Source organism: Drosophila yakuba, chromosome X, assembly GCF_016746365.2.
Source record: "Drosophila yakuba strain Tai18E2 chromosome X, Prin_Dyak_Tai18E2_2.1, whole genome shotgun sequence".
NCBI lineage: Eukaryota > Metazoa > Arthropoda > Insecta > Diptera > Drosophilidae > Drosophila > Drosophila yakuba.
In genome coordinates this window covers 2227802-2247068 of record NC_052526.2, presented here as the reverse complement: position 1 = coordinate 2247068, position 19267 = coordinate 2227802, and the positions used below count along the sequence as shown (strand labels likewise).

General features: G+C 50.2%; 2 protein-coding genes across 6 annotated transcripts; one reads left to right on the top strand and one right to left on the bottom strand.

Annotated features, from left to right (window-relative positions):
* Positions 1–187: 187 nt before the first annotated feature.
* Positions 188–15188, top strand: LOC6524008 (dmX-like protein 2). The gene is made up of 15 exons (XM_039370176.2): positions 188–396; positions 2727–2944; positions 3018–3166; positions 3667–10638; positions 10698–11783; positions 11842–12066; positions 12146–12502; positions 12558–12822; positions 12882–12969; positions 13030–13299; positions 13371–13440; positions 13509–13583; positions 13650–13783; positions 13845–13928; positions 13991–15188. The coding sequence occupies exons 1-15, from the start codon at positions 310–312 to the stop codon at positions 14189–14191; spliced, it is 10281 nt and encodes a 3426-aa protein (XP_039226110.1). The 5' UTR covers positions 188–309; the 3' UTR covers positions 14192–15188.
* LOC6524006 lies at positions 15131–17939 on the bottom strand. Of its 5 annotated transcripts, XM_015189943.3 has the most exons (6): positions 17622–17937; positions 17144–17343; positions 16591–16608; positions 16092–16374; positions 15725–15944; positions 15131–15610 (listed from the first exon to the last, which is right to left on the bottom strand). In XM_015189943.3, the coding sequence occupies exons 1-6, from the start codon at positions 17803–17805 to the stop codon at positions 15493–15495; spliced, it is 1023 nt and encodes a 340-aa protein (XP_015045429.1). In that variant the 5' UTR covers positions 17806–17937; the 3' UTR covers positions 15131–15492. The 5 variants fall into 5 exon arrangements, with proteins under 5 accessions (XP_015045429.1, XP_015045426.1, XP_015045428.1 ...); XM_015189940.3 differs by lacking the exon at positions 16591–16608 and having other exon boundaries at positions 16152–16374; positions 17084–17343; positions 17622–17939; XM_015189942.3 differs by lacking the exon at positions 16591–16608 and having other exon boundaries at positions 17084–17343; positions 17622–17938.
* Between the last annotated feature and the right edge of the window lie 1328 nt (positions 17940–19267).

The following is a 19267-nucleotide window of genomic DNA, read 5'->3' as shown; positions in this document are numbered from 1 at the left end:
CATATTTATTTAATTTATTTGATATTCTAATCTAAAATATAATAGTGAAAACTTATTCGGATAATTCGAATTAGCTTATTTAAATAATAAGGTATTATTCTTTAACCGATGTTTCGCCCCCCATGCCGTGACATCCCTAATATCGATAGTTCGATTGACCGCGCTGGCCAAGAACCCAACTCTAATTTTTATGTAATGTCACTTTGTTGTCGTTTGTTACAAGAAGCAAGGAAAATTCGTGCTAGAAACCAAAGAACCAAGCCCCCAATATCCGTGCGCTGTGATGTGATAATCAACTGTGTGTAAATTATGAATTGTCATCAGATTTTGAGCGGCGCCTGCAATGCGGGCGACCGGTGCTTCGCCATTGGCTCCGTGGAAGGAATACCATTTACAGTAAGCGTAGAGCCATCTCAATCTGAATCCGGATCGAATTGGGTGAAAATCGTTGGCGGAATGAGCACCATTAGCCGCCCAACCTTCCGGACACGCCCCCCAAATCGTTCGATTAGCCTGAATACATTTTTTAGCACAATCCCAATACGTTTCCAATTGGAAACGGGGCATCATCATCATCATCGTCGCCGTCGTCGTCATTCCAACCAGAACCGATCGCAGCACGTCTTTAATGTTTTTATTTACATATTTGCGTGTGTGTGGTGTGCGTGTGTGCGGTGTGTGTGTGTGTGCGAATGTGTGTTTGAATTTTATATCGTTTTTTATGCCACACTTGGTGGTCAATTAAAAAATCAAATGCAAATGATGAGATAGAGAACTTTTCGTGTTTGCTGGCGCTGTGCAAAAATTCGATAACAACAAAGTGTGCAGCTCGTGTGTGTGGCACAACAAATACAACACAATATTTGTTTTCACCTGCATTTACATACCTGGCCAGCAATTAATTACATTTTTTTATTTTTTTAAGGTCAAGTGCTGGCAGTAAACAAGCCGCACGCTCACATGCGCCAGTTGCAGTGAGAGTGTGTGCTTGAAAGTATATACACATGTATATATAGAAGTGTGAGTAAGTGTGCGTGTGTGTACCCTTCTATTGGTCAGGTGGCCTTTGATGCCCTAATTTCGCAGCTTGCAAGCTGCCCCTCTCCGCACCCACACACCCTTTCTCCCCGCCAGCACCCCCCCCTCAACTCCTTTCGCCGACCCACGTCAATGGCAAATTGGAATTATAAACGGCCATAATAAAAAACGTGAGCACGCATTTATAATGTGCCTAATTCGATCCCTATACTATATAGTACCATATACTCAAAGCAATCTGGTCATTTTTGTATATTAACCCTTTTGCGTTAACCGGAAAAGGTTGGAGAGCCCATTATAAACTTCGTTATGTCAACTTCGAGTTATAAACATTACACATATAGAGACATGTGTACTATATGTGCTATATGTTCAACCAGAATGTTTATCCGATGTAGAGAACAAGGTCTGTGTTTTCCTGCAAACGCAAAGGAAGCATAATTAACTGCTGTGCACATTTCGCCATTCTAATGAGAGGCCCCACGGGGCGTATGTGTACATTCTATATACTATATTCTACTATATTCTATTCTGTAATCAGTACCGCCGTTCACAGTCCCCCGTTCACAGACGAACCAAAACCCACCCACTGCCCACCGCCTTGCGCCATATCATTTGCCATCATTTCAATTTGTTTAATTTCGAATGTTTGCATATGTGTATATTTATTTAGTATACGGTCGGCATGAACACAATACCTGGGCGCCACCTAGCGGGTGGAAGGGGAAACCAAAAAATAATAAACCTATTAAAACCGCATTTGAAGTAGAATTTTAATAGTATAGCTATACCGTTGCATCCATTTTGATAATTTCCGTACAAAAGCCCGGTTTTTTCAGCAGGGAACATATTATAACATAAAGTAATCTTATCTGTGGGGAAACTAATGAGTTGGTAAGCGAAAAGCTGGAAAAACCTCCATTGAAAAGTATCTTCGGTGTTTATTTTTATAGTTAATAATCGCAGTTATGCGCATAAAGTCATCTAGCAGACTACAAGTTAAGCTGACATTTGGGAATGGGAAAACAGAAAGTTAAAAATAAATGCCGACAGAAAAGCAGAGTAGTTGAACCATTTAATGTCCAAAAGTTAGCAGGTGACTAGTTTGTGATGAAGTTGGTAATACCCTTGTTCATCTAAAATCATAGAGAATTCATTGAATAGCAAAATAAGGTTTTTTATTTCATTGTCGCGATAAGCAATTGCAAAAAGATTCCCTATTGATATTCACCATTTATCGCAATTGTAACTAAATAGGGTATCCGTAATCTGCGGAATCAATGAACCAATCATAAAGATAAAGACTCAGATCGTTATGCGGTAAATAATTCCTAGACATTTAATTCATGTTAGTAGTATTCGCACTATAAATAGTATACCCCACCCACCTGAACAGGGTATTCTAATTTCTGCCGACGATAATGAGCATATCAGCGACAGCTCAACAAATAAATCAAACACACTTTAGCTAACCAGGTAACCAAACATGATGTGGCAAGAGCTTTGTCAGCCAGCCTGATAAGCCAGTTAACTGGACAGTTGGGGTATTGTTATCGATATAAGGTTATATACCCGCCCTATATACACATAGCCCACTCGAAAACAAATAGCTGAGAAAGCACACAACGATCGTATAACTCTTAGATTATCTGCAGTACTTACAAAACCCACATTTCTCCATTTTCCAGGCCTACGCCGCCGGCTGCAATGTGGTCATCCTGGCAAGCACCTTCGAGCGCGTCCAGATCATTCCGGGCGCCAACCATGGCTATGTCAAGATATCCGCCCTCGACTGCAGCACCGATACCGGAAAAATAGCAGCAGCCTATGAAAATAAAATTTGCATTTTTGAGCCCACGCCGGTGATTGAGTCCAGCAAACACAATACCCACTTTCTGGATTACAGGTGAGCTATGAATGGATTCAAGAAGCCCAAAGACATACTAACTTGATTTTCTATTTTCCCCCTCCTCCCACAGATGGGTGCAAACGGGCTCATTCACCAGCCACTCGAGCGTGGTGACCCTGTCCTGGAATCTGGAGGGCACACGTCTCCTCACCGGCGGCACCAACATCCAGCTGTGGAAGAGCAAGTCACCCACTCACCAGCAGGAGGAGGAGCATACGGGTGAGCCAACTGCCCAACAGCCCATTTCTACATATATATGTGTGTTTGTGGCCAACTATCGATTTGCGTGGGCGGAGATGAATCACAAATGCAAATTGGTTGCAATGGGGTTTTTGTTTTTTACGTTTTATAAATCGTTTTGTCGTCAGTGGGGTGTTTCCGTTTTATTGACCGATTTCATAAAAGCATGTACAAGTTCCTTAAAAATTTCTCTTCTTGCGTACTGTAAAATTTGATTTTTGGCTTTTAAGACCTCCATACCTTTATTTGCCTTTGCAATAAGAAGCGATATGCTCGGTTTTTTGTTTAGTCTATGTTCTGTTTATGCAAACCATCAGCGGATGATACTGAAACTCTGCTTGCTGAATTTCCATTTGTAATTATTTATTTGATATCAGTCCACTGGCAATAAAAAAGCTGGCATTGTATATATGTATTTCTTGCGTTGCAAATTCCTTGTCCAAGAATCGCCGTCTAATCAGTATCTGTTTTTCGAATAGGTGTCAAGTTCGAGATTGGCGAAAGCAAGGAGCCCAAGCAGTCAAGCAACGCCCAATCGGAGGATGTGTCCACGTGGGAGAACATATGGAGCTGCCAGACGGCCATACCCATTTACCATATGGCATTTAGTCCGGACGGAACGCTTTTCGCCACCTGCGGACGCAACGATCGTCTGGTGAAGATCTGGTATGAGAACAAACAGGTCCTATTCCCTGCCAAGGGTTCCTCCACCGCCGGAACGACGGCATCGGGTCGCCACGGAGTGGACGATGGCACCGGCTCCAGCTCTGGCGGAGAGCTGAACTTCACCTATGTGTACATCGCCCATCCGCGAGCCGTATCCAATATTGTGTGGCGCAAGACGAGCAAGTACATGCCCAAGGGCTCGGTGGCCAATATGCTGGTGACGTCCTGTCTGGACAACATCTGTCGCATCTGGATCGAGACGGTGCTGCCGGACGATGGGATGGTGAACATGACCCAGTTCGATCCAATGGCCTCGCAGAACCCAAAGTTTCGTACGCATCGGCACAAGCATCGGTTCATGCAGCGGCTGAAGCACATGAAGACCTGCTTTCATATACGTCGGCATATGAAGGCCGGAGCGAATGCCGGGACGGGCGCGGCCAGTGGAGGCGCTGCGAGTGGCGGAGGACCAGCAGGTGCAATGGGCGCCATGGGTAGCTCCCCGGCCAGCTATACAAACTATCTGGGACCAATACCCTCGCTACCATCCTCGTGCAGCGTACACGATTTTCACTCTTACGGATTCCAGGGATCGGGCGTTACACCCGGTATGCACTTCCACCTGGCCGCGTCGATAAATGCGGAAACGGACATCCCGCTGGTGCCATCGATGCAGACCAGCGATCCGGCCAACCAGAATGTCTTTATCCTGCACTGGCTGAACAACAAGGAGATGCATTTTACGCTGCAGGCGGAGGCCATACTTCAGGAGCTCACGAAGAAGGTGATCGACGAGGAGAACGGTCATGGGAACGCCTCCTCCGGCGGCGTTGATCTGCCGGACGATGCACACGGTTCCCACTCGCAGGCGCATGCGCACAAGAAGTACCTGCGCTCCTCCAAGTCGGTGTCCGTGGACGACAGCGGCGAGGAGTTCAGCCGGTATTCGCAGCACACGGCAGGCACGGGAATGGGTGGCGGAGGAGGCGTTGCCGGACTGCATCTGAACTCCATGTCCAACACGACGTCACAGAACTCGCTAAACAATGAGCCGGCCCATCCGATCACACAGCTGGTGGATTCACTGGACAATAAGATCGAGTGCTTGCTGCGCGACTGGCACCAGAGTCCGGATCTGCTCTTCGCCATTCACCCGGTGGACGGTAGCTACCTAATCTGGGTTATCGAGTGGCTGGATGACTACTATCCCGGTTCGTTCAGGCAGGCGCAGGTCTCCTTCTCCACTCGTATTCCTTCGGCCTTCCCTCTGGGCGACGCCATGTCCATGTCCACCACGGTCAGCCTCTTCAACACGGGCACGCATCCGCTGGCCTTCCGCGACATAGCGAACAATGTGCGCAGCAAGGATGAGTTCCACAAGGGACACGCGGATGATTCCTCCCTGAAAAGTGACCAGCACTCGGGGCAGACCTTTGAGAGGCACGACGAAGAGCAGGAGGATGCTGCCGATGTGGAGGATGGCGACCGCGAAGGAGACGCAGACCAGGATGAGGCTGGTGGCGATCGCAGTGCTGCGGCTAGTGGAGTCGGAGGAGCGGAGCACAGCAGTAGCTCGCAAGATTCGGCTGCAACTGGCGCCAGTGCATTGCCACTGAACGTGTCTCCCTCGGTTTCCATGGTGACCAAGCACTCGAACGGAACCCTCAATCTCTGGCAGCTAACGTTCGCCTTTAAGACGAAGTTTACCCAAGTATTAAGCATTGGCCACGTGAGCCGTGCCTCCGGGCATCGGTTCCGGGTGAACGACATCACCTGTCACCCGGTGCTGCCGCTGCTCGTCTCCACCTCGCACCACAACCTGCCCGATTCGGAGGCTAAGTCGCCAATGTCACCGTTTGAGCAGCCCCTGAGTGGTGGACTCACCTCGGGCGGAGGAACAGGAGCCGGTCCCTCTGGTGGTTCCAATGGAGACAAAGATGTATTTACGCCCACGGGCTTCTGTTCGGAGCTAATCCTCTGGCGTGTGGACTCCGTGGGACCGCTGTGCCATTCGGGCGGGGTCAGCGAGCTGGCTAGGATCAACTCGCCGGAGATCTCGGCCTTCAGCAATGTGGCCTGGATTCCCACCCTCCTGCCGAGCACCACACTGGGCAGCTACAGTAACTCTCCGTCCGCCTGCTTCGTGGCCAGCGATGGCGAGAACCTGCGCGTCTACCAGGCGGTGATCGATGCCCGCACCCTGCTGGCTGAGATCTCCTGCTCGGAGAACCTAAACACGTTGCACAAGTCGCATTCGCTGTCGTCGATGATCTCGAATGCTTCGTCCACGATGCGGGCCCAGCGATCGGCGCTGCACGACAAGCTCAAGGTTGTGTCCCAGCAGTCGACGGCGAGACCCGGTTGCATTTTGCAGCTGGACGCCATCTCGGATGCCAAGCACGACTGGCAAAATACGCAGTTCCTGCACGTGTTCCAGGCGCAGTTGATTACGGGTGGCCAGCGAACGCCCCAGACGGATCCTCATGATCTGGAGGAGCCGCGTCTGAACGCACTGCTCGAGTCGGACATGGACGCCATTGTCGATTTGCAGCGGAATGCGGACTTTGAGGAGCCCTTCTACATTGTGAACATCGAGAAAACCCTGCGCGGCAGCACCATTCACATGTGGCGAATAGTCATTAGCTCGAAGCAGCAGAGCTCGTTCCTTTCCGAAACGGCCATGTATGTGCCGGATAGCAACCTCACCCAGGAGCCAGATGAGGATGGTGCTGGTGGAAATCCGAATCCCAGGCGAATGTCACAGGGAGCCGAAACGCTGACGGGAGCCGAGCACTTCGGTCCACAAGTGGAGGCGCCGCACATCTCGATTACCACCAAGAAGGTGTGTACCCAAGAGCTGCCTCTGCCCGAGGGCGTGGACGTCATCCATGCCTCTCCGGCCGCCGGTCACCTGAGCAGCTCCAGCATTTACCCAGCCTGCTTTGCGCCGTACATCATTGTGACCGCCTGCTCGGATTCCATATCGCGTTTTTGGAAGTGTGAGCCCATCGGTGATGAGGATGATCCGGATACAGAGGGTGATGCCTATCACTGGAGCGAGTGGAAGATGTTCAGTCGCATTCAGCATTCCGCCATCGAGATTCCGGGCCAGCCGCTGAACATCAGTGCGGCCTATTCCGGCCGGATAGCCTGTGCCTACAAGTACGGCAAGAGTTTCACACGACCCAACAAAGGACCCGATCCGGACTCGCGTTATGTGAACCTCTGCGTGGCCATCTACGAGTGCGAGAGCTCCGGAGGTAGTGAGTGGGTGCTGGAGGACACCATTCACCTGAAGAATGTCCATTTGCCGCGAATCAACATTGGTCATGGCATCGATCTGAGTTACCTGCACGACAGTCGGCTGCTGGCGAAGAAGCAACGACTGAACCAGGTCCTGCACACCTTCGCCCACGATTCGGAGAGCAGATCCCCACGGAGTGGCGAGACCACACCTGAGTTGGCCGTCAATAGGCAACCGTCGGCCGCTGCCTCAGGCTTGCTAACTGTGCCCAGCTTCAGTACGCTGCAATCCCTGCGGAAGAGCATCGCCGAAAACGGGAACACTTGTCCGCTGACCCAGAAGCATCTAGTCCAACTGGACTGGGTGAGCAAGGAGGATGGTTCTCACATCCTAACCGTCGCGGTGGGCAGCAAAATACTGCTGTACACCCCTGTTAGCTCGGACATTGCCCAGGCAAACATCAAGGCGATGAAGGAGTCGCGTTCAGTGAATCGTCCCATCCTGCGAAAGGCCAGTTCCCTGGCGCAGCCCAACTTTGTGGACGAGATCCGTTGGATGAAGTTGCGCCAGATAGATCTTCAGACCGCCGACGGTCTACCGCCGCTGCCCATGCAGATCTCTTGGGTTCGCGATGGGATTCTAGTGGTGGCCATGGACTCCGAGATGCACGTCTACTCGCAGTGGAAGCCGCACTATTCTTCGCACTTTGCCGCCGCGGCTGCTGCTGGCGATGATGTACCGGATACCCGTAACCTTAGGGACGAGGATCTCCGCTCACTGGCCAATGAGTCCACACAGCTGCGGCTCAAGAATGTGGCATCCATGCCTCTGATAAGCAAAGTGAGCACGGCCAATTTGCAGCTGCTGTCGCACGACAAGAAGCGTCGTCTCGGCAACACCAGCATGGCCAACATGAACGGTGCCGGCGGCGCAGGAGGAGCTGGAACATATGGCGGTGGCGCTGATGACGGTGGCAACGATGACTACATGACGGACTTCGGTCTGTTCCAGGCCTCTCGCATTGCCTGCCCAGTGCTGCCGCAATACCATCCCAAGCAGCTGATGGAGCTGCTTAACTGTGGCAAGATCCGTTGGGTGAAGGCCATCCTGGCGCATCTGGTGCGCTGCATGAGTGGCAACAGTTCGAGCACGGTTGGCCAGGACGATGATGGCTATGCCAGACAACGCAGCTGGTCGAGATCCCGCACCCTAAGCATTAGCTACACGGCGGATCAGAACATCCAGGCGGAGCATCGCGGCAGCACCACCCAAATTCCCGAGGAGCTGATGCTGGACTATGCGGAAATCAACTCGATTCCACCGTTACCCTTGTGGGTGCTCCTTAATGCGGATCGTGAAACGCCGGGTCAGAGCAACAACTATGCTGAGGGCGATAAGGACTACGACGAACTCTTCGACATGCACAACTCGGAGGACAATCTGGATGAGCTGCTGAGCGAGGGTGACGAGAAGAAGCGCCAGGAGCGCCGTCTCTCGCTGCCCGAGAAGCACTCCATTTCGCACTTTGGTCCGCGGCAGGGTCAGCTTCTATCGCGCCTGCTCACCCACACCCATTTGCCGGGGCTCTCCTCGCTGGACCAGATGCATCTGCTGGCATTGGCCGATACGGTGGCCACGTGCAATACGGACTTCTCCGACAAGTTTGCCGCCGATCAAGGCAAGTCGGGCGGAATGGCCGGTGGAGCGGCATCGGGAGCTGTTAAGGACGGCAGCACCAGTACTGACTCCCTGGATGATTGTGGACTACGCTTTTTGTTGGCCATGAAACACTTCACCTACCTGCTGCGCTGCCTGCCGCTCCAGCAGCGGGCGCAGTTCCAGCGCCAGGGCGTGGGCACCTCCAACATCGTGTGGGCCTTCCACTCGGAGAGCGAGGAGGAGCTGCTGAACCTCATTCCCAGCTACACCAAAGGCGATCTCCGCTGGGCAACGCTGCGGGATCTGGGCGTCGGCTACTGGCTGAAGAACATCAACACTCTGCGGCGATGCGTGGAGAAGCTGGCCAAGTGTGCCTACCAGCAGAAGCAGGAGCCACTGGACGCGGCCATCTATTACCTGGCCATGAAGAAGAAGTCCCTGGTCTGGGGTCTGTTCCGGTCACGTCGGGACGAGAAGATGACCGCCTTCTTTGGCAACAACTTTGCCGAGGATCGCTGGCGCAAGGCGGCATTAAAGAATGCCTTTGTGCTGTTGGGCAAGCAGAGATTCGAGCACGCGGTGGCCTTCTTCCTGCTGGCCAATAGCCTCAATGATGCCATCGAAGTGTGCATGAACAAGCTGGAGGACTTCCAACTGGCACTGATCATAGCTCGACTCTATGAGGGCGACGGCGAGGGCTGCTACTACCACCACTTGCTGCATGAGCACATTTTGGGCACGGATGCGGAAACCGGACGCTGTGATCTCAGCCGCGCCCATCCCGATCCTTTCCTGCGCTCGATGACCTACTGGACGATCAAGAAGTATCAGGAAAGCCTGAACACCCTGCTCCTGAACAACGTGGGCAGCCTGCACAGCAGCTACAGGGAGGAGGATCTACTGCGTCCCGAACCACAGGCCACAAATCCCAATGTCTTTAACTTCTACATCTATTTGCGCACCCATCCGCTGCTCATCCGGCAGAACATCGCCTTGTCGGCGCAGGAGAAACGCATTGCGCATGTGGTCTTGTCCGGCTTCAATTATGCCGGCGATGCTGCTCCCAGTGCCGTGGCCTGCGACAAACAGCTGCAGCTGGAGGATTCAATAACGCCCATCGAGCGGCAATTGTACTTCACCACCGCACATGGACACTTCAAGAGCGGCTGCCCGGCTCTGGCGCTGGAGGTGCTCAACAAGCTGCCCCAGAAGATCAGCGACGATTCCGGTGGCAGTGTGGCCGGTAGCCAGGCGCAGGAGCGTGCCCAGCAGAACAAGGAGGAGCTGATCAACACGGGAATCATGGACCAGTGGGGAGCAACTCCAGCCGCTGCGTCAAACACTGCAGATGCCTTCGACTGGGGCGCACCCGTGTCCAGCGAGCCGGAAGCCAAGTTCGAAATCAAATGGGATGATGAGGACGAGGAAGAAGACCCAGATCTGGAGCCGGACGAACCGGAGCTGGCCACCCCGCAGCCGCAGGCCTCTATCCTAGGCAGAGGCAAATCGAATGGCAACGACACCAAGATGGACATTATGGCGCAGCAGCTTAAGTTCGTCGCCTGTCTGAAGATCCTCATGGAGGAGTTGTCCACGCTGGCCACCGGCTTCGAAGTGGATGGCGGGCAGTTGCGCTACCAGCTGTACATGTGGCTGGAACGGGAGGTGGAGGCGCTCAAGCAGCTGTGCAACTACTGCAGCCAAGCGGAGCAGTCGAGTCACGAATCGGGCGATGCTGATGCCGAGGCCAGGGACAAGGAGATGAACGCCAGCATCTATCCCAGCACCGAGCGACCTACGCTTCACGAGATCCTCATGCAGGACAAACAGGACTTTGAGGCCAAAGTGATGCGGGCGGCCAAACGCAAGCGATGGCTCAAGGGTAAGCTCATCTTCGATACATCCTTTTGTACGTATCTAATGGAATACGTTCTTCTCTAGCCAACGAAACCCTACTTCGCACACTGCTGAGTTATTGTTCCCTACATGGCGCCAGTGGCGGTGGCCTGGCATCCGTGCGCATGGAACTGGTGCTGCTTCTGCAAGAGCTCCAGCAAGAGAAGACCCAACAGCAGCTACTGAGTCCGTTGCCCTTCCCCACCACGTTGCCCCTGCTCAGCGCCTGTGTGGCGGGCAACAAGACGGTGATCGCTGATCCCATCAAGTACCTGCAGTCCCAGACGGTGGACATGCTGCAAAGCATCATTAAGGTGCTGCCCTTCCCGGGAATCGAGCCCAGTGCTTTGAGCGAGATCTTTGTGCTGCGCGATCTGGCCGTGGCGCTGTCATCCTGCATTTACCAGTCGCTCTGCGATTCTGAGAGCTTTGTGGTAAACAACTCGGCCTTCAACGGTTACCCCAGTCCGGGAATGGAGAATATAGCCAAAATAAACTCATCGTTCGAGTGCAGCTATCTGGTGGGCAGCCGGAATGCCTATGGCCGCAGGCGCAAGTACTCCACGGATGAGCCGGCGGGCGTGTGCACCACTCCATCCAAGTGGCCGGGTGTAACCAATCTGCGTGCGCTTTTGGCGCGGGAGAAGGATGAGGATGTGCCCAAACTGAATGTGCTGCTGCTGGAGTCCTTTGTTTCTACCTATATGGCGCTCTTCATTTACTCGCTCTCCACCTGCGATAGCCGTTTGTTGTACCGCCTGAGTGGCCAGAGTTTCAACAACGAGACCTGGTCCACTCTTTTCGGCGGCGGCATGAAAAAGTTGCTCATTAAGCCCGCTGCTGCACCGCCCCCCACTCAAATGGTGACCGGAGGAGCAGTGGCAGGAGCTGGTGGAGCAAGTGGCGGTACTGGGTCCACATCGGAAGAGCCGGCTGATGAGAATAGCGTTTGGAACACAGTTACTTCCATTACAAAACAACGCATGAAACTGAACATGAAAATCCTAGGCAGCTTCAGCCAGAACAGCACTTCAAGCAACATGAAGGAGGACAAGCCCACGTACCGGGAGCAGTTCATGCCGCCGGAGACGTCCATGCTCTCCTACTTCCTCACCAAACCGCCCACAACCGGTAGGTATTTGAGTATCCACGTAATTGGTCGCTAGGTAACATGGCTAATCCCTTTTAGAATGCGATGACTACGACACGGACGACTCGCACGAGTCGGACAACGAGGAGGAGGAGGAGGATGACGATGATGTGAATGTGAGCCGATCGCAGCTAAAGGCCAAGGATAACACGGAGCACACTAATCCCACGTCGTACTCGTGGAGTATCCTGCGCCTGGCGCTCATCAAGATTAGCACGCACAAGATCCAGGAGCTGGTGAAGGTGGCCGGCATCGAACTGCAGGGTACTTGTAACATTTCATCCATCCACTCGCCATCATCCACTAAAAGTTCCCTCCTATATTGTCCACCCGTTTCGTGCAGACTTGCCTGTGATCAGTCCACTCTCCCACGAGGTGCTGAGGACCCTCAATCGCTGGCAGGACTTCGCCCTGAGCGACCTAATAGCCCGTGGGCCACCGTCCCGAAATTATATACCAGGATGCTATGCGGAGAGCGGCATCAACGGATTGGCCATCCACAAGTACCGCTCGCTCCTAAATAAGGACAACACTCCATTCGTTTCCGGTTCATCTGCTGGACCCATCCGGCGACTGTGGAACTATCTGGTGCGTCAGGAGCCTGCCCAGGAGGTCTTCATTAAGAGCATCTTTGGCAAGAACATGGAGCCCAGCACGCGGGGATCGCACCACACCCACAACGACAACGAGACGGATGAGGGTGAGTCGTTTAACAGTCTGTGTTTATGGTTATTTTAATAAACTTTTCTGTGCAGGTCAATCGCATTCGACCATCGAGAATACCGACCACATCCGCATCATTCACAAGGATCACGAGTCTATATTGTCCTTCTGCTTAAAGAACAACAGCTCCTCGATGATTGCCTTTGCAAATCCGCGTGAGATCCAAGAGTTTGACATCTCACTGCTGCTGGAGTCGCCGAATTGGTACGAGGACGAGTGCGACTACGATATGATGAACCTGTCCAAGGACGCGGACACCAACAGCTCGTCCTTCCTGATCATTCAAACGCAGGAGCAGTAAGTCAAGCTAAAACAAATTGCATCATGCGGAATTTTTCAATGGTTTTTATGTGCAGAAACCAATTTGGAGGTAGCAGCAATGCCTACAGCGAGTCCAATGCCAGCACACAAAGTGCTTCGCAATCGGGACGCGGCACATCCATGGTGGGTAATCCTCGCAAGCATTCTATGATTAATTGCAATGACGGCGCTTATTCTAAACAGGTGCTGCGTCACAAGGTGGACAATGTGAAGCGCATGAGCGCCCATCCGCTGATGCCGTTGTATCTCACTGGAGGTCAGGACGGATCCGTGCAGATCTGGGAGTGGGGTCACCAGCAGCCCGTCTGCTCGCCCCGTACCTCGGGTACCTTTGCCAAGGTGACGCGGTGCCGCTTCTCGGAGCAGGGCAACAAGTTCGGCATCGGTGATGGCGACGGCAAGCTCAGTCTCTGGCAGGCGGGCATCGCCTCACAGAACAATCGTTCGTTTATAGTGAGTTGGCACACGATCGGGCTCCATCCCTGACCCTAAACCCTTCTAATCCATGCCCTCTTACTTTGCAGAGCTATCAGTGCCACAACAAGGCGTTGTCGGATTTCGTGTTCCTCGGCTCGTGCAGTCTCCTGGCTAGCGGTGAGTTGTGATGTTGTAACACCGCCTGTTCCCAAAAGAGCCCCTTTTACATTGCATCTATTTTGCAGCTGGTCAAAGTTCCGAGAACAAGAACATCAACATCTGGGACACATTGCTGCCCCACAAGAAGTCCTGTGTATCGGGTATGTTTGATGTTAGCCAATGTCATGGGGTTTTTAATGTCTGAGCGCTTTTAATTTCTTTTACAGCCTTCACCTGCCACGACCAAGGCTCGTCCTGTCTGGTGTTTGCTCCGCAGCACCAGGTGCTCATCTCGTGCGGCAAACGCGGCGACGTTTGCGTCTTCGATGTGAGACAACGTACGCTGCGCCATCGCTATCAGGTGGGTTATTGGCATACAAATCGGTTTAAACGATTGGTAATCCTGTTTAATTCCTCGACAGGCCCATGATAGCACCATCAAGTGCATTGCTCTGGATCCGCATGAGGAGTTCTTTGTCACTGGTTCCATTGAGGGTGACATAAAGGTGGGTTTCTGTGGCTTGGCAACTTTTGGCGACCTGTTTATTAATCCGTGTTTATCCGGCAGATCTGGGACATGAATCAGTTCATGCTGATCAATACGTTCCCGCATGAGCATGCCAAGAACGGGTTCTTCAAGCACACTGGCCAGGGCGTCAGCCAGGTGTACGTGGATGCCTTCGGGCGGCTCTTCTCGTGCGGCTCCGATGGCTGCATGAAGGTCCGTCTGCTGGTGGAGAAGGACAACATTGTCCACTCCGTGTATTGAAAGCTGTATTCTATCCGTTACATTTCTGGCGCGAATCCAGCCGGTTTCCGTGCCCAAATCGGTGTCCATTTGCCGCAGCCAAGTCCGTGTTTCTGCTCCCGTGCTCGTCTGTTTTTATATGTGCCGCGGCAAAAGGGACGCGATGCGAGTGTCCTACGATATGTGTATTCTTTGTTAATCGTTGATTATTGTAACATTTTTAATTGTATTTCAATTTCCTACACGTACAGTTATAAAACTATATATATATATATTTTATTGCTACTTTTATTTGCATAATGTATTGTTTATTTTTTTTTGCCCGTTTCCGATTTGCTATTTAATGTTTTTCCAAACGACGAAACAAAAAAAACGAAACTTGTGTCTGACTCGATTCGCTTGATTCGTTTCATGTTCTTTGAGTATTTCCTAAACAGACTATAAACTATACACTACTATACAGATACAAGATATATATATATACATAAATATATTATATACATCTATTATATGCTTTAAATCAATTAATTATTATTATACGATATACAAGACATTCGACAGTATGGTAATTGATATGCTTACGAATATATATTACGATCTATGTCTTTGTGTTGAGCTTTGTGCAAAAATTTGTCTGTTGTTGAATCAATCAAGATATATGTATACCTAAAACAAAACTAAATGAATTAACTAAAAATAAATAAAGTGCAAAATGAATAAAAAAAATTATTTAAACCAATAGCCGAGCGTTGTCTTTTTCTTCTGTGAATGGAAATATGAAACAGCACAAACAGGATGTGCTTTGCCATATATGAATCCATCCATTTGCCCAATAATATACACATCAAATTCACTGAATGCTTCCATTTCCGTTTGCCATTGAAAAGTGTTTTTCTTATTTCATCTTTATTATTTCATTTCTGTGTTTTTGCTTATTTTTGTTTTTTTTTCATTGTTAGACAATCAAACGAATTAGACGCTACGCCTTATATGGGCCTTTAATAATAAAACTAGCAAAGTTGAAAAGTTCACAGGGGAGACAGACAGAGAGATAGATATATAGATAGAAAGGCAACAAAAACATAGATGGTAGCCAAAAAAAGAATTATTATGGATCGGATCGGATCGGCTGATCGAGCGGAAACGTTGGCATCCGTTGAAAACAGCTTTATAGCATGTGTGTAGTATACATCGAAGTAGGGTAAGATAAACTGGGTAGTACCGAATCCGGAGTGTGGTCGTCATGGGGGCCCCGTCTATTTGGCCGGAACGCGTTGTCATCGTAATCGCATCGCATCGGATCGTATTGGATTGGATTGGATTTACGACCTCGGCGGCTTTATTAGCTTGCTGGTGGGCGGTGGCAGCTTGCAGAAGCCAGCCGCATCGAAAACGGGCAGCAGTTCCCTCACCCGTCCGGGAATCGAGCCATCGAGCATTCTGCGAACGAGAAAAGGGCTTAAATCAACTACTTAACGTATAATATTAGTCTAGAAAGAACTTTGTTAAGAACCAGTTGCGAAAGGTATACCAAACCTCTTGTAGCCAATTTACCTGCGCTTGTAATCGATCTTGGCGCCCTTTAGCGAGATGTTGGCCTCAGTGGGAAAGAACGTGGCATCGTAGAAGTTAAGTCCGTTCTGCAACAGGATGTTGTACTCATCCATGGAGGCCAGGGTTACCCGGATAACGGCTGGCGGCAGTTCTCTGCGCTCAGGACGCTCGGCCTTCTCGATGGCATCGCCCACCACAGAGCCCACGCTCTTGGAGACGCCTGCAAAGTGGATAGGGAATTATTTGGCCATTTCACGGCAGGATTTACCAACTAGAGGCTTGCAAGGAGAAGGAAGGGAATGAGGGCAGAGGGTCGGGTCATAATTTCAATATTTTTTCACATGTTACCAATTGGAGGGTACTTTACTTCGGAGTGCCGCTCGGCGCAGCGTCTGGGTTGGCGTGTGCAGCAGCTGGATCTGCTCACCTTCGACGCCCTTGTCCCCGCCGGCGGAGGAGCTGCTGGCGGCGACGGCGGAGGAGCTGCTGGCGGCATTGCTGGCGAGGCTCGAATAGATGTGCAGCCGCACCACCTCCACCACCGAATCGAACTTGTACATGGCATGCCGGATATCCTCCACGGGCAGATCCTCGGGCACATCCAGCACGTACAGGGTGAAGGTCTTCCTGGGCCGACACGGTATGGCTATCTGTGGGTCACACAAGAGAACGAAGGGAGAACGGAGAGTGACTGCTGCGCATGCGCATGGTTAGGCTAAGCTACATATGTAGGTCGATCGATGGATATATGGGGATTTTGTTTTTTATTTTTTCTGAGGGTAATGTCTGTGTTTGTGTGCTGGGTCAATTCCAATCTCAGTGGAGCGTCATCAGTCGATGTGGTTATACAATGTGGATATACTCACGCTGCGCGAGAATGTTTGCTGCAAAATGGGGTAGAATAAAATTTGCATGTTTCACTTGTCGGTTGGGTTAGTCTGGCCAAAGATGCTCGGATGATCTGAATGATCGAAGGATCTGATGAGGTGGCATGTGTGGCATTGGCAGTGAAATGGACAGTGATGGGAAGTTCTGGGAATTTCTGGGTCTCGGGCATAGCCCCATTCGGGTGCAACGAATCTCCAATAGATAATTTTGGTCTTGAACTTTTCATATTTAACATTATGCTCGTATTTTGTGCTTTAGCGAAGGTTTTGCATAAATATTTCTGAAAGTCAGAAGTCTGCATTTGTAAACGATAAAAGCATTTAGTATTGAATTCGAATTACTGATCATAATTTTGGAATCTGTGGGCACGTTTTTAGTTACACTTATGATAGATACCCTCTCTCTCTCGCAGGACTTTCGAGCTGAATTGAGAAGGTGTTGCACCTCTAACCTCACTGCTGTGGCACATACCTTGTGCCCCATAATGCCCTTCCAATCACTGGAGATGTGGGTGTGGGTGGATGGGCTCACCTTGCGGTAGAATCGCGCCCCGGTGACCTTGTGGAAGCCCTTCTTGAACACCGCCTGATAGTCATCTGGGTGTGAGAATTTAAACAGAATGCCTGTAGCGGTTTTGGTCAAGCTGAAGCATCCCTTGAATGCCATCTTCTCGCAGATGAGGGCCGCCCGCTCCATGGACAACTCGTAGGATGGGGTCAGTAGGAAGGCGCCTGTAAGTACGATTACGTTCTGGTTAAGCTACGTGGTTAGTCTCTCCAACTACCGGGTTAGTAAAATGGCTAATTCGAAATGGCACTTGAAATACTGATTAGTAGTATTATCCAAAACTTCAGTTTATCTAAACACAAGTTTATCTGGTTTTCTAAGCCCATAAAAATGGACATATCTCTCTGACAAACGGACACTTAGTGATTTAGGATCTAATAACTTTAATGGTAATCCCCTGGAAATAGTTATAATAGTATAGAATTAGTTGGGCCATGGCCACCTTTAGTGAGGAAGTTATCCGGCGACGAGACCTCCGAGTCGGAGTCATCCTCCCGCTTGTCCGTCCACTTGGGCTCCGCGGACAGCTTGTGGGCGGCCACCTTGGTGATGATGCCCGTGGGTCGTTGCCGCGGGAACTCGTTCTTTTCGCACTCCAGATCGGATGTGTTGCCCAGGAACGACATGTTCGTAGCTTGGATTGTGCCACACAGAAACAAACAAAAAAAATACTCCAAAAAAAGATTCGAAAACGGTTCGAAAAACGATCGCAATTCGCTGAGGCGGCAGGCGTTTGGGGCGATAATTTTGAAGCAACTGAAATGTAGCTGCGCTTCCAAAGCGCTTTTATACGCTTGGTTGGGCCCGCTTCGCAGCGCATCTTTGGCTTCTAGGTTTGGGCACCGATCAGCGAAATGAAAGTCCCACACACGCGTACAACTGGGGCCAAGCTGCCAGAGATTTTTCCAAATTGTATCTGGCACAAAGATAGGTAAGCAATCCAAAGGTTAAAGTCAATTTTTCAAAAATGCATTTCAATAAAACGAGTCGTATACGTGATTTCTTAACCCTGGCATGCCAAAATTACGTATACGCCTGTTTGCATTTGTAGTCACTAACTTACAAATGGCTTGCTGAATTATTAACAAAATGTACAAATTTGAAATGAACAAAAGTTAACTACCATTTTTGCCAGTGCTGTGGGCACGGGTTATGCGATCATGTCGGATGTCTCTGAAATTGGAAGTTGGTTCTTACAATTAGACGACGGCACATTATTGTCTGTTTGTTATTGATCCTCTCCCGTTGGAGTGGGCGAACCAAAAGCTGTGATGGCATGGGGTTGGGGCTGGGAACAGATTGGATTGGTTTGGCTCAATGGTGCAGATGGGCACCCAGACTGGGTGATTGGGTGAACGGGTGGTCGGGCCGCAGGTTGACGCCATCGACATCGCCATCGCCATATAGCCAAGATCTAGCTGCGACGGCGGCGGCGCCAACTGTTGCGTAAAATTCAAGAACACGGCTATACAACCCAAAATGGAGCCACATGCCCGCCGAATTGCGAATTATATAACGAGCCCATATCGCATATGGGCACTCGGGTATCAGCTGGCGGCAAAAGGAGCCCAAACGGGATCAAGGGCATTCGGTACTTGGATTTCGACCTCGGCACACCAAGGTGCCACACACAAATTGGCCACTGGAGCCGGAATGAATCTGCGCCAGACATGGAAACCACTGCATTTGCGATATTATCAGCGGATAAGGCAGTCAACTTTCCAACATGATATCATATTGCCCCACAAGAAAATTCAATTGGTAAAAAATCTATAATTACTTAAGATTAACAACACACAAAATACGAAACACAAGTGATTATTTTGTTTTTTTTTTGTTCATTTTATAATATGTGGTTTATTAATAAATTAGTTTATTTAAATTAATTTTGTCAGTTTTCATTTTTGAATATTTATAATATTTTTGTTTGCTTCTTTTTGTTTGCCTTCCTTCGTTTAAACAAAATGTGTCCTTCGCTTAATAATATTGTAATAATCGTAGTAATAATAATAATAATAATAATAAACTACTAAAGTGTTATACATGGCAACATTTAATTTCATTTCGTTTCGATTCGGTTCGTTTCGT

Coding starts and splice junctions, on each gene's coding strand:
- LOC6524008 (XM_039370176.2), top strand. CDS start 310: ATGAATTGTCATCAGATTTTGAGCGGCGCCTGCAATGCGGGCGACCGG. Junction 12,823..12,881: donor ATCATTCAAACGCAGGAGCA/GTAAGTCAAGCT, acceptor TTTTATGTGCAG/AAACCAATTTGGAGGTAGCA. Junction 13,300..13,370: donor AGAACAATCGTTCGTTTATA/GTGAGTTGGCAC, acceptor CTTACTTTGCAG/AGCTATCAGTGCCACAACAA.
- LOC6524006 (XM_015189942.3), bottom strand. CDS start 17,805: ATGTCGTTCCTGGGCAACACATCCGATCTGGAGTGCGAAAAGAACGAG. Junction 17,344..17,621: donor GGATAACTTCCTCACTAAAG/GTGGCCATGGCC, acceptor TCGTACTTACAG/GCGCCTTCCTACTGACCCCA. Junction 15,611..15,724: donor AAGATCGATTACAAGCGCAG/GTAAATTGGCTA, acceptor TCTCGTTCGCAG/AATGCTCGATGGCTCGATTC.